General features: G+C 49.3%; 1 protein-coding gene across 2 annotated transcripts in view; it reads right to left on the reverse strand.

Moving 5' to 3' along the window:
• Positions 1-15,342, reverse strand: part of LOC147010573 (uncharacterized) — a 78,177-nt gene that overhangs the window by 61,695 nt on the left and 1,140 nt on the right. For both annotated transcript variants that reach the window (XM_085858827.1, XM_085858828.1), the window contains exon 3: positions 5,346-5,420. In XM_085858827.1, the coding sequence (XP_085714953.1) occupies positions 5,346-5,420 (75 nt within the window). The remainder of the gene's footprint in view (positions 1-5,345; positions 5,421-15,342) is intronic.

Below are 15,342 nucleotides of genomic sequence, written 5' to 3' on the forward strand. Positions count from 1 at the left end.
TATAAAACCTACACTTGTACAAGCAATGCTGATAGTTCCTGCTACTGCAAAAGCAATGCATACATGTACCGTGGACTCAATAATTACCCCGTGCATGTGAAGAGAAATGTGGGGTTTAACAATTGATTCATGTCTGTCTGTCTGTCTGTCTTATTAGTTCATGATCGTCAGTTTGTTATCGAGGAACAACGTATTTAAATACACTGTTATATTTTGAACACAAATCGGAGAATGAATAAGACAAGTCTGTATTTTTCATGTAACTTGGGTTAGCATTCATCATGACCGCACATGTGCAGAGAGGAGTGAGATCATATTTTTGCAGCTATGAATTAGCTCACGACTTTCGAGGTGACAACTTATCTCAGGTACCAGTTTGTAAAATAAACCCCAGCAGGTTATAAATTGGTGAAGGCTTGGCTGTGAGCATGCTCAAAAGGATCTTGTCCAGTGGGTGAGCTCAGGATGAATCCGACAGGCCAGTCACGGCACAAAAGTCCTCAGAGGGTGAAAGTCCTTGCAACACTGGAGCATGGAGAATAACCAGAGTCCAAAGGTCATGCTGTCTCAGAGAAAGGATAAAATAGAGAGTTCCACATTGTGAAGGACAATGTGTACTCGAAGCAGGTGAGGAGAGAGTGAAGGAAGAGGCAGGTTGCAGTCTCGATGCAGCCAGCGAGGAGATGCCTGCTTTGAAGTCATCTCTGAGACAACAGCAGGATATCAGATTCGACAAGTAGACCGACAGTAGATTTGACGAGCAGAGGGAGTTCAGCAACAATAATACTGTTGTGGGCCTGGGGTCAGGTGAGAAGACCACCGTGGGGGGGGGGGGGGGCTATCTCGGGATCCCACCAGACTCCCCGGAATTGCAGGACGTCGCACACGGATAATTCCGTGACGCGACGGGACGCTAAGGCCTAAGTCACATTTGCTCTACGGCGAGGATACGGCGGCCGTACGCCCTCTGAATTGAGAGAAACATGCGGTGGCCGCAGAGTTTCTGCGGTCGCCTCAGGGTGGCCCTACGCTGTTTGGCTATATTTTACAGGCCGTAAGGTCGCCGTGGAATTATAACGCGGAGTTATAACTTTTTTCATTTCTACATTCGCTGTAGCAATTCGACAAGCCGAAACAAAAGAAATGGTCAAAAAAATAAAAAAATTAACCCATTCGTTACCGTCCATCTGGCCGCACGTTCACCTTAGGGCCCCCTGCGGTCGCCTTGCGGGCACCTTGAGGCTACCTTGCGTCTGCCTTGAAAATGGCTACCGCAGGGCCCCCTTAAGGTTACCGTGCGACATCAAATCAAAGACCGTACGGCAACCCCACGTTTTCGGTCTCCACAATTTCTAAGACCTAAGGCCTAAGTCACATTTGCTCTACGGCGAGGATATGGCGGCCGTACGCCCTCTGAATTGACAGAAACATGCAGCGGCCGCAGCGTTTCTGAGATGGCCTCAGGGTGGCCCTACGCCGTATGGCTATATTTTACAGGCCGTAAGGTCGCCGTGGAATTATAACGTGGAGTTATAACTTTTTTCATTTCTACATTCGCCGTAGCAATTCGACAAGCCGAAAAAAAAAACTGGTGCAAAAAAAAAAAAAAATTAACCCATTCGTTAACATCCGTCTGGCCGCACGTTCGCCTTAGGGCCCCCCTGCGGTCGCCTTGCGGTCGCCTTGCGGGCACCTTGCGTCTGCCTTGAAAATTCTATGGCCGCCGCAGGAACGCCCTAAGGTCACTGTGAGACATCAAATCAAAGACCGTACGGCAACCCCACGTTTTCGGTCTCAACAATTTATAAATACGCCGTGCAGCTCCCAGAAAACTAAAAACATATGTGACTGCTACATTGTGTGACCGTGGATATACTGCAGCCGCCGTATAATTGCTAATGGCCGTAGATTTTGGAGACCCCACGGCCGCCGTGGCAAATGTGACTTAGGCCTAAATACGCCGTGCGGCTCCCCGAAAAATAAAAACATATGTGACTGCTACATTGTGTGACCGTTGAAATACTGCGGCCGCCGTATAATTGCTAGTGGCCATAGATTTTGGAGACCCCACGGCCGCCGTGGCAAATGTGACCTTAAATCCAAATGGCCAAATCCAAATCCAAATAAAACACGTGGCAAATGACCAAATGTGATCTTAAAATAACCACGTGATCTAATTACCGGGGGACATGCCCTTGGTACACCTTGGCGGAACCGGATCAGATGCAGCCGAGCGACACTGCCAAGGACGTACCGGCTAAAAGGAACGGATCGTTGGGAATAAAGTTCCGGCTAAGTTAGGATACGGACTATGCTGGATCAATGAAAGAAAAAAAAGAAAAGGAGTTGGGAACATTTCTACAAAGGATTTATTACAGGTAGGAGAGGAAAGATATGTGGCACAGTGAATGTTGTTTATTGTTATGTGTAAGCAGGAATAGGAAGAAATGTGAAAGGTGCGGCAATAATACTAGCAATTTACAAAATCAGACAGAGCAGAGTTATCCCGATATAATTCTTGTGCAATCTTACTTTAAGCGAAGACAGGCGCCAGGACACACACACACACACACACACACACACACACACACACACACACCGATGAAGAGGACTCAATGAAGAGAAAAAGGAGAGGAGATGAGGCTATCGGTCTCTCAATACCTTGCACGATTGCCCGACCGCGCCACCAGTACGTTTTGGGGGGATGCTCCACTGAGCGATACCTCCCTGACAGCTGGCTCGTCTCTTGCTTTGTGGCACTTCGTGCAGCTAACGTCGGTCCAGAGAATGAGACGCGACCGTCGGGTGTGAAGGAAGGGACTTGGCTGGAATCAGAAGCCAATGGGTGGAGGGAGACGACGAGGCGGTGAAGAAGGGCGGAGTCAGCAGGCGAATGGGTAGGTTGTCAATCCCAAGCCAGACAGAACGAGCTGACAGGAACGATGACCAGGAACAACACTCAAACTGGAACTGGATCTGGAGCGGGAACTGAAATCCACCAGCAGACAGGAACACAGTGCAGGAAAGACGACCACCAGCCCAGGACGAGAAGACAGGAATGAGCAGACAGGAGCGGCGAGCAGGAGCAACACTAGTGGCTCCGCGACCCGTCCTTTTATAGACCCCATGGTGCAGGGCAAGGGCAACGACCTGAAGCGATGTATTGTCACCAGAATCGGGCGCTCTGATTGGGCCCCGGCCACTGCGTGGTCCGGCCATGATGGCCGGAAGCGGTTCCACTCCACTTCCAGCAAGATGGTTCATCCGGCAAGCTGGCAAGATGCAGAATCATCTTGCTCCGAACCCCATGATATGAATCACCTGGCGACACGTGGTTGGCGCTGGTCAATGTGCTTGCTCCGTGGTAGGCCATGTGGCCCGAGCGATCCGGCCGCACAGCATGCCACTGCCTGGTAGCAGCTGCATCGAAGAGGAGGTGCAGGAGGATCTCTGCAGTCCGCTGGAGACACCTATGGCCATCGTGGTGAGCGACGACTGACGGTAAGACGTTATTGTAACCCATGCGCAGACCCGACCAAAGATGTGTGTTATTCGTGCCCCGTTCTGTACGATGATAAAGTATCACGGGTTGCGCGCGAGTCCGCCATTGTACACGTGGTCAGCGCGCGGGTCCGCCCGCCATTGAGCATGCCCCGTACAGTGCGCACAGGTCCGCCATCGAGCATGCCCCGTACAGTGCGCACAGGTCCGCCATTGTACACGTGGTCAGCGCACAGGTCCGCCCGCAATATAGCATGCCCCATACAGTGCGCGCGGTTCCGCCTTTGTACACGTGGTCAGCGTGCGGGTCCGTCCACCATCGAGCATGCCCCGTACAGTGCGTACTGCATGCTGTTAGCATTTGGTGGGTTGGTTCTGCCTCTGATCATCTGAACAGTGGGTGGGGGGCCGGCGCTCTGGAGCACGCGCTCCATGCCGTGCTGGCGTTTATTGTTGGCTTCTACTGCTGCCCTTGGTCTTCTGTGAGGACACATTCTTACGCGAAGGGAGTGGCTGTGGTTTTTACAGATGGGTCCCGAGCATAGCGCCTGCTGGCTCACGCGGGGACCCTTTGCTTGGATTTACCTCAGGACTAGAGAAAAAGGCAGAGTCAGAATGAATTTCAGAGATTTAATCAGAACTGGTTATGAGATTTACACAACGCACTGTCCCTTTTGTCCCATTAGACAAGAAGGAAGGGACTATCTGAACGTACATTAATGAAATAACTGTCTGGGGACCACTGTATGTTGGCTGCGAATGGTGTTGGAAGGATGCGGTTTCCAGAACCACAACAATACCTTGCCGGTTATGACAGAAGAAGTGAAGCTGAATCTCCACCAAGCATCATGCATCGGGGTGAAATTGGTTTTGTTCTCGGGGAATGGGATCACTGAACTATTACAGGTTAGCATAAAGGACACCCCCCGATTCAAACCTTACTGTTTGAGTCGGTTTTAAAATGAATTTCGCCACATGAAATTCAGTGCACAGAAGCTGTTTCTTCTCTCACATTTTCCTCTCTCCTACTTGAAGCAAAATGTTGGCTCTTTAAATATCTTTTGCAAACCGTCAAAGTTTCTTTTATCTTCATTTTGTTATCATGGGCAAGGCCAGGGCCACTGTGTGGTGCTTCTTATCTCGTTTTGTTTTTGTCTCCAAAGCCCTTCCAGCACCCCAATGTAGCTTTGATTGGTCATTGTGACCAGCAACATTAAACAGCCCAAAACAACTTTCTTCACCCAAAAGCACTGAATTCCTTTCCCTGAAAACAATTATTTTACCACAGTGCAAAACACTTTCACCCATAGCACAATTAAAAGTTAATACTTGTTTATAACACTGGTGAAATCATACAATTAATATGCCCGTAACACTCAGCACAAATGCATTAATAGTGCGAACATTCATCCTTTCACCAAACCCAACAGGAATCCAAACTTCTGAACAAATGCAATACAAATCGCCCAAGCAACACCTTAATGGAAATAACAACAGCAACTACAATCCCAACCAGAACACAACATTGTCAGTGCCTGTATATGTTGCGTCAGTGAGGGGATGTATGCGTCTCACAGTGGACTGAAATAGGTTGGTTTAAAATTTTTAAAGTAAGTGTCTCAAGTAAAACATTTACATCAACCTTTAACTGCACATGTACATACAACAACATCCTGATGACATGATGAATGAAGACGACAAACAATTGCATGACACATCAAAGCATATGTATGCCCTCTTTTACTCCAACAAAGAGTTAACACCCAAAATGTGAATTTCTCCTCGCTTCCCACAACGGATCGCATACCTCAATCAACGTCTCTGATTTCAACCATTGGGCTTACCATTGACAGGCTGTGAAGAATTTCTGGCCTTTTCAAGAGAAACTTCAAGTGACTCTTCTTTAATAACGACATTAACTGCAGAACATGAGGTAATTGAATAAATTTCAGGAGTCAACAGCAAAGAACGACAATCAAGAGATGCATTGTAGAATTACATAATTACTTGAAACACACATTCCCTACGGAAGTGGCAAGGGGAGGGAGAAGGTCTGTATTTTGTGTTGTACAACTTCCGGAAGATCAATTTATTTTTGTGACAACATCCACTTTTCAAATGATTTTGTCCAGAAACACATTAGCAGGTATGATGTCACCCACTTCTTACATGGGTCCGGGCCAAGTTTGGTGAAATAAAACCAGGAAAAAAAAAAAAAGAGGAATTTTGAGATGAAACAAATAGGACTTTTGTATGAATTTTTAACATGAAAAAATAGGAAGAATAGGAGGAACTCGAAAGGAGGAAAATAATTTCTCGATTAATTTCCAAAAGAGACAAAATAAATACATTTTTAATGGCCTCTTCCTCCCCGAAAGCCACCCGATCTACCCAATTTTTAATACATTGGAATGGTACACCAGAACCAGAGAGATGCAAACTTGATAATGCGACTTTGCTTGTCGCATATATGACATTCAATCATTCATCGAATGTATAATAATGATGCAGGCAGGGGGTGGGTGAAAAGACCACAAGGGGGGGGGGGGAAGCTATCTCGGGTTCCCACCAGACTCCCCGAAATTGCAGGCCGTCGCACACGGATAATTCCGTGACACGGCGGGTCGCTAATTGGCCGTGAACGCCAATAACTCAACCGCATGACCTTGGGTCCTCCAGTCTATGGGTTAACCGTGTTACTTAATTAATCCCACGATTTAATTACTGGGGAACACACCCTCAGTACGCCTTGCCCAAACCAGATCACTTTACCGGATCAGATGCAGCCGAGCGACACTGCCAAGGACGTACCGGCTAAAAGGAACGGATTGTTGGGAATAAAGTCCCGGCTAAGTTAGGATACAGACCATGCTGGATAAATGAAAGAAAAGACAAAAACAAGCTGGGAACATTTCTACAAAGGATTTATTAACAAGCAGGCGAGGAAAAAAAATGTGGCACAGTGAATGTTGTTTATTATTGGCTGTAGCAAGAATAGGAAGAAATGTGAAAGGTGCGGCTTAAGCGAGGACAGGCCCCAGGACACACACACACACACACACACACACACACACACACACACACACACACACACACACACACACACACACACACACACACACACACACACACACACACACACACACACACACACTGATGAAGAGGAGTTAATGAAGAGAAAAAGGAGAGGAGATGAGGCTAACGGTCTCTCAATACCTTGCACGATTGCCCGACCGCACCACCAGTACGTTTTGGGGGGATGCTGGGCAATACCTCCCTGACAGCTGGCACGTCGTCTCTTGTTTCGTGGCACTTTGTGCAGCTGGCATCGTCGTTCAATTCCAGAGAATGAGATGCGACCGACAGCGTGAAGGGAGGGACTTGGGTGGAGTCTGAAGCAAGTGGGCGGAGAAGGGCAGCGAGGTGGTGAAGAAGGCTGAGTCAGCATGCGAATGGCGGACTGTCAATCCCAAGCCAGACAGAACAAGCCCACAGGAATGAAGACAGGAATGATGGGCAGGAAGAATGAGCAGGAACGACGGGCAGGAACGACGAGCGGCTCCGCGAACCGTCCTTTTATAGATCCTGTGGTGCAATCGGGGGTGACGACCCGAAGTGATGTGTCATCATCCGAATCGGGCACTCTGGGTCCCGGCCAGCACACGGGCCGGCCGCCATGACTGAAAGCGGCTCCACTTTACTTCCGGCCAGATGGTTCCAAGCTGCAGAATTGTCTCGCTCTGAGCATCATGATACGAATCGTCTTGCACCGCACTCCGTGATATTAATCACCTTGAACCGAATCCCATGCCATGCCCCGGCGACCCGCAGTTGGCGCTGGTCAATGTGTATGCTGCATGGTGCGCCACGCGGCCAGAACGATCCGGCCACACAGCATACCTCTGCCTGGTAGCAGCTGCATTGAGGCAGAGGTGCAGGAGAATGTCTGACATCCACAAGAGACATTTGTGGCCGTCGTGATGAGCGAAGACCGACAGTAAGATATTATTGTAACCCCATGTGCAGACCCGACCAATGTGTGTTATTCATGCCCCGTTCTGTATGATGATAAAGTATCACGGGCTGCGCGCGAGTCCGCCATTGTACACGTGGTCAGCGCGCAGGTCCGCCCGCCATCGAGCATGCCCCATACAGTGTGCACGTGTCCGCCATTGTACACGTGGTCAGCGTGCGGGTCCATGCCATCGAGCATGTCCCGTGCAGTGCGCGTGGGTCCGCCATCAAGCACATGGCCATTTATCAAAGGCGGTGTCGTGTGCATGGTGCCAGCCCTGATTTGCGTCAGGGAATTGAGGGAAAGGATTGAATATAATTATTAGATGGAGATTCGGATTGAAAAGGGGACAGATATATTTATTGATGCAGATTTGGATTGAAGAAGAGTGTGCCACATGCATACTGCATGTTGTTAGCATTTAGTATGTTGGTTATGCCTCTGATTGCCTGAACAGTGGGTGGGGGGGGCCGTCGCTGTGGGGCACGCGCTCCATGCAGCGCTGCCATTTATTGTTGGCTTCTACTGCTGCCCTTGGTCGTCTCTGAGGACGCATTCTTACGCGAAGGGCACGGCTGTGGTTTCTAAAGATGGGTCTCGAGCGGAGTGCCTGTTGGCCTGGCGAGGACCCCTTGCTTGGATTTACCTCAGAAATAGCGAAAAAGAAAGAGTAGGAATGAGGTTCAGAGATTTAATCAGACCTAGCTATGAGATTTACACAATGCACTGACCCTTTTGTCCCATTAGACAAGAAGGAAGGGACTATCTGAACGTACATTAATGAAATAACTGACTGGGGACCACTGTATGTTGGCTGCTATTGGTGTTGGAGGAATGCGGTTTCCAGAACCGCAACAATAAATATAAAGCTCATTCTAACCATTCACTGACTCACTGACATATTAATGTTCAGTACCTTCCGGGTGACTTACAGTAGAAAGCTGAAATTTTAGAGTGCCGACGGACATGGAAGCCGATACACCAGTAAAAAAAAACATCACAGAACCCTCGCAATGCATCCATAAATGAAAATATAAATGATAATAAATAAATGAAAAAATTAATGTAGGTGAGAGATCCCAGACAATTGGGAGCACGGTAATTTGATGCGCCGATGGATACGTTTGGCGTTGCCATGCACACCCATATTTGGCGGACATTTGGCGTTGTCATGCACACCCAGAGTACAACCACCACCTTCCAACTAATTTCATTGAGTGGCTTAAGAGTGCATAAAATAGAGAACATGTATGTAAATTGCACAAGTAGGTTTTGATTCGACAAAAATTTTTTTACACAGCAACACTATAATAAGATTCTGCAACCGGTCCAGATGGCATCAGCCCACGTGTCCTCAAAGCCTGCTCTTCTGCTCTTGCTCACCCTCTCTCTGTTCTATTCACCCTCTCATTTGCCCAAGGTCATCTGCCATCTGCTTGGAAATCTGCTAACATCACTGCCCTGCATAAAAAAGGTGCAAAAACAGATCCCTGTAACTACAGACCAATCAGCCTTCTCCCAATCATCAACAAGGTGATGGAATCCATCATCGCTTCAGACATGAAATCCTTCCTCTTCTCCAATGGCTTGATTTCCAATCATCAATTTGGTTTCAGACCAGGTCACTCTACCCTGGATATGCTGCTTCTGCTCTCCCATCAATGGATGGAGGTCCTCAATGCCAGACAGGAAATCCTAGCCGTATCCCTGGACATATCACGTGCTTTTGACACAGTCTGGCACCCTGCCCTACTCACCAAACTCTCTTCCCATGGTATTCAAGGCCATCTCCACTCATGGCTCGCAGACTTCCTCTCCTGTCGCAGTCAACGTGTGGCCCTAAATGGAGTTCTTTCATCCCCTCTTCCTGTGCAGGCTGGAGTTCCTCAAGGTAGCGTTCTGGGCCCTGTTCTTTTTCTGGTTTTCATCAATGATCTCTCGGACTCTCTGGAAAATCCTCTATTTCTCTTTGCCGACGACTCCACCCTCTGCCGTACCATCTGTCATCCCTCAGACCGGCAAGCAGCAGCTTCTTCGCCCACTGCAGATCTGGATAAAATCACAAACTGGTCCAACACGTGGAACATGTCTTTCAATCCAGACAAATCTCACACTCTCACTATGTCTCTTCGAAAGGACCGTTTACAAAACCCCCCCATCCACTTTCTCAACAATCCTCTGGAAGAAGTCTTTTCTTTCAAGCTTCTAGATCTCACTATCTGCCATGACCTTTCCTGGGAAAGTCACATTTCCAACCTCGCCTCAAAAGCCAGTCGCCGACTGGGAATCCTCCGTCATGCTAAGTCCTTCCTCGGCCCTCTTGAGCTCCTGACCACTTACAAAGCTTTTGTCCGTAGCCTGATGGAGTACTGCTCTCCCCTCTGGGCTGGTGCTCCTGCCTCCCACCTTTCTCGGCTTCACGCTGTCGAAACCAGGGCATTTAAGATCATCGGCATCTCCCGCAATGAAGCTGAGTCTTTGGGTCTCTCACTCAATCACCGCAGGTTGGTCGGTGGTCTTTCTGTCTTCTACCGACTCCTCTCCAGCCTTGCCCCCCCTGCTCTCTCTGCGATTTGTCCCCACCACATTTCCACAGGGCGCTCAAGGTCCGCCAACAACCCCCTTCTGGTAAAACTACCAAAATCACGAATCACTGCTCATCTTCACTCTTTCATTCCTCTTTTTTCCGGCCTTTGGAATAAACTTCCTCACTCTATTCTTTCCCATTCTTCCCTCCAGGCTTTCAAAACAGCTGTTCACCACCACCTCTTATCTTCCCCCATGCAAATCCTCGATCTTTTCTACCCCCGATAATCCACCCAAACCCACTTCCTTCATTTCTCCTGCTTTCCTTCCTGAAAGTCCCTGAAATGTCAATCTTCTCTTCGCCATGTTCCCCGTCCCATCCCCATCCCTCTCCCTTCCACAGTTCACCTAATGTGTCTGTTCCCCACTGTTTTGTCCCTTCCACTCCCGCCCCTCTTGTCTCATGCCTCCTTGATGTGAGTTGTGTGTTCGCTCTCATACGAGCCTCGACCAAGGTATACAAAAAAAAATATATAATAATACTGTAAACTGCTGGAACTTGTATTACACACTCCCACCAGGTTGTGCTAAATGATACACACAGATTATATTGTTGCGGCCGGGGGTCTGCGTGAGAAGACCACTGGCGGGGGGAGGTGGGGGGGAAGCTATCTCGGGTTACCACCAGACTCCCCGGGATCAGAGGCCGTCACACACGGATAACTCTGTGACACGGCGGGTCACTAACCAACCGTGAACGTCAATAATTCAACCACGTGACTTAGGGACCTCAGTCTAAATTGATTACCCAATTATAATCACGTGACCTAATTACCGGGGGACACGCCCTCGGTACGCCTTGTCCGAACCAGGTCACCTTATCGGGTCAGATGCAGCCGAGCGACAAAGCCAAGGACGTACCGGCTAAAAGCACGGATCGTTGGGAATAAAGTCCCAGCTAGGCTACGATACAGACCATGCTGGATCAATGAAAGAAAACACAAAAACGAGCTGGGAACATTTCTACACAAGCATTTATTAACAGGCAGGCGAACAGCGTCTGCGCCGATCCCAAGAATGGGCGAGACCGTCAGGCGTGAGGGAGGACTTGAGGTGGAGCGAGAGGCGAGGGGGTGGAGGAGGCGGAGTTGAGAGCGAGTGGGCGGAGTGGCAGACGGGACTTGCGGGTCGAAGGCGTATGCAGAGATCGATCCAAGGCCAAACAAAAATGATGAGGACGACCACAACTCGACTATGGAGAGTTTCGTGATCCATCCTTTATAGGCCCAGTGGTGCAGGGCAGGGTGCCCCAAAGTGATGCGTCGTCACCCGAATCGGGCAATCTCATTGGGCCCCGGCCACTGCTCGGTCCCGCCGCCTTGGCCGAAAGTGGCCTCATTTTTACATCCGGCGAGACATGGCTGAACTGCGGAATCGTCTCGCCCAAAACCCTGTGATATGAATCGCCTTGCACCAAACTCCCGATTGAGAGATCGTGAGCCTCATAACCTCTCCTCTTTCTTCTCATCAACTCCTCTTCATCGGTGTGTGTGCATGTGCGTGTGCGTGTGTGTGTCCTGGCGCCTGTCCTCACTTAAGTTAAGATTGTGCAAGAATATCGTGATAACTCTGCTCTGTGTCTGCTTTTGTAAGCTGCTTGTATTATTGTCGCATGACAGTTTTCTTCCTATCTCTGCTTACACACCACAATAAACAACATTCACTGTGCCACATATCTTTCCTCGCATGCCTGTAATAAATCCTTTGTAGAAATGTTCCCAGCTCGTTTTTGTCTTTTCTTTCATTGATCCAGCATGGTCCGTATCCCAGCCGAGCCGGGACTTTATTCCCAACGATCCGTTCTTTTAGCCGGTACGTCCTTGGCAGTGTCACTCGGCTGCTTCTGATCCGGTAAAGTGATCCGGTTCGGACAAGGCGTATCGAGGGCGTGTTCCCCGGTAATTAAATCATGGGATTAATTAGATAACCCGATTAACCCATAGACTGGAGGACCCTCGGTCACGCGGTTGAGTTATTGGCGTTCACGGTCGGTTAGCGAACCGCCGCGACATGGAATTATCCGTGTGCGACGCCTTCAATTCCGGGGAATCTGGTGGGAACCCATGATAGCTTCCTCCCCCCCCCCCCCGGTGGTTTTCACCACCCGACTTCAGGCCCGCAACTATATATATATATATATATATATATATATATATATATATATATATATATATATATATATATAAATATAAATATATATATATATATATATATATATATATATATATATATATATATATATATATATATATATATATATTGTTAGGAATTTCCGTCCGCCCGGCGTGCGATCGGCCACGTAACTCGAATCGCGATCGCGTCGCCCACCGGAACGGACAATTCAGTCGTGATCCGCCTTGGAACTACCGCCAGGAGCTAGTCACGGGTGGGTCTTTCGACCACACCACAATCGTGCCAATCGGCCACCCGCACAGGATAGGGTTGTTTGCCAAACTCGACCTACCTAAGTACCTGCGCGAGTAGTGAACCGGGAGATCATACCTCACCGCTGGCCGGCCTCGGACACGAACCGCTTAAGTGGTCCGTTCCGTGCTTCAGTGATAACCGAGCCGTGTTATCGCTGGCCCCGACGGATGTGATTATTTACCGGGTGCTTAAACCCTTCTACCAATTCCTTCCGTGATGCAAGATGGAACTTTCAAACAAGGGAAAGGACGCAACGAAACGGGGAACAGTTCAACAAGCACATTTATTGCACACTCAGACAAGCACGTATTTTACAGCCATACAGAAAACCATGCACGTATAACAGTGAAAGCAATGAAAGCAAGCAAAGGCAGAGTTAAAACCGAATACGAGCAATGAGAATGTACATGCACAGTCACTTACACAGGTCTACTTTACAAGACAGCGCCAACACAGGCACTTACACAAAAGCAAAGGAAAAAGCCACCCTCAAAGGTAAGGGTGGCAGACAGGTTCGTGGACCAAATGTGCGTGGAACCTGGATGAGCGGCCAGGTCCACGAGAACGAAGGGTCTTACCCGCACCATCGTGGCGCGATGGCAGGCAAGCCGCGATGTCAGCGTAGCTGCGCCTGGCTTCGTGCCCCTGGCGTGGCCGGCGAGCTCTCTCCGGTGCTCCCCGTCTGCCTTAAGACTTCAGCTCCGAGCTCCGTCTCCCGACTCTGCCCCACCGACTGCCGCACCGACACTGCCGCCATCTGCCTCTTCGAGCTCTGTCCTGTTCTCCGGCCCCTCCAGACTGCCACTCCACCGACCCGACTTGACTGCCGCTTGACTGCCGTTTGACTGCCTGCCCACACTGCACTCGACTTGACTGCCCCACCGACACTGCACTCAGCTTGACTGCCCTGAGCTGCGCCCTGCTCGTGCTTATATAGGCCAGGGGAGGAGGGCATATGCAAATTTGTGGATCACAGCGGGTTCGGAGGTGGGGCTACACCACCTGACGCTCAGCCATTGGATGGAAGAAAAGTGGGCGTGAATCATTCTTGATCCGTTTTTCGAGGCGAAAGGAACCCATTCACAACCCATGGCACGACGTTCGGTAGAAAGGCGAAGGTGGTGGGAGTTTGCTGTGGTGGTTTGGGAAGGGTGTTGGCGATTTGGTTGCTGGCAGGTGTCGTTTGAGAATGGCAGTGAAGCGATGTTTGCGGGGTGGAGTTGTGGAGGTAAAGAGGCGAAGGTGGTGGTGTTTGAGTTGTAGTTGGTGGTGGCGATTTGGTTGTTGGGGGATGATTGGTCCAAAATAATGTTAGAGAAAAGAAAAACGGCTATCTCAAAGGATCGCGGCCCAGTGAACACGGAAATTCCCTCTAAACAACGGTGGGGAAATCTAACTACACATATACTTATCGTCATAACTGATCTAAGGACCCTTTATGGTGTATTGCGAATTTCCACAGCCGTAACAATATATATATATATATATATATATATATATATATATATATATATATATATATATATATATATATATGTAGCTTCCCCCCCCCACCCCCTGGTGGTCTTCACACCCGACCTCCAGCCCACAACGATATGCCACGGGTACCGAGACACCAGCTTGTCACTCAGGGGGATTAATCCCTGGTTGTCCTCGGTAGAGCCGGACCTGGGGCCACCGCTCACAATTAACGTTGTGGCACGGTGGGTTGTTTTAGAACCAGGAACGCCACCCACCCAGAACCACGAGTTCCAGTGTACACAGTCTAATTATTCCGTTTAACTCGAGGTCACATGGTAACCTGAGCAGGGAGCGCGTCCTCGGCAAAGCACCAATGTTATCTGATTAGATTTTAATTCGGGCGGCCGAGCGTTCTAACCGCTGGTGCGTGCCGACTATTTTTGTTCAAATCTGTGGTAATTACCTCCCAGTCTATCTTGGTACGAACAATGCCAGACCAATGGAAGGAAAGAACAAACATGGACAGGTTGGAAATCGACAAATGATTTATTAATAAGAAAAAAAAAATTTCTTTCTGATGTAAATAAATGAATTCATTTCAAAGCAAAATCAATCAAAATGCCAAGAAAGAGACAAAGAGCAGATGATTATCTGGAGTTGACTTACAGCTAAACACAGACAAGGGTACCCAACAGATCATTCTGGGTGGGGGGGGTGGTGGGGGGGAGGGGGAGAAGAATCGTCTCGCTCAACAGAAAGTAGTCGTCCGTGAAGTGAAAATGTCCTGAAATGTGTGCGTGCGTGTCACGACCGTCGCCAGTACCCAGCCTTATCGTGCACCCTCTCGTGAACAGCCTTGAACGCCAGTCGACGTCTGGAGGGCACCGAGATCATCTGTCGTGGTTTTAGACCCTGGTGCTGCGACACAGGCAGTTCCTCACTTCACGAAACTGGTGACGTCCAGTGACCCACCCGGTCCGTCGGTTTCTGACCCGCGCCTCACTTGTTGGTGACCGACCCGTACCTCACTCGCCGTCGGCGCCGCTCACACCCACATACGCTCACTTACTCACTTGTGGGCTTGCACACTTCCTCACTTGCACGCTTCTTCTCTGGTTCGCTTCTTCGCTCACGTGCTTCAACTCTCGCTTTCTTTCTCGTTCTCTTCTCCCTCCTCGTTCTCTTCTCCCTCCTCTTTCTCTTCTCCCTCCTCTTTCTCTTCTCCCTCCTCTCTCGCCCCAGAACACATCTCCAATTCGTTTTTATATCTCCGGGCCGTCTCAGCGGGCGCAGAGTCCACCCCAAGCTCACCCCGCCCCACTGTTACCAAGACGACCCGTGCACTCAAAAAA

Source organism: Eptatretus burgeri, chromosome 16 (genome assembly GCF_056783735.1).
Source record: "Eptatretus burgeri isolate ZD-2024b chromosome 16, Ebu_testis_v1, whole genome shotgun sequence".
Classification (NCBI taxonomy): Eukaryota; Metazoa; Chordata; class Myxini; order Myxiniformes; family Myxinidae; genus Eptatretus; species Eptatretus burgeri.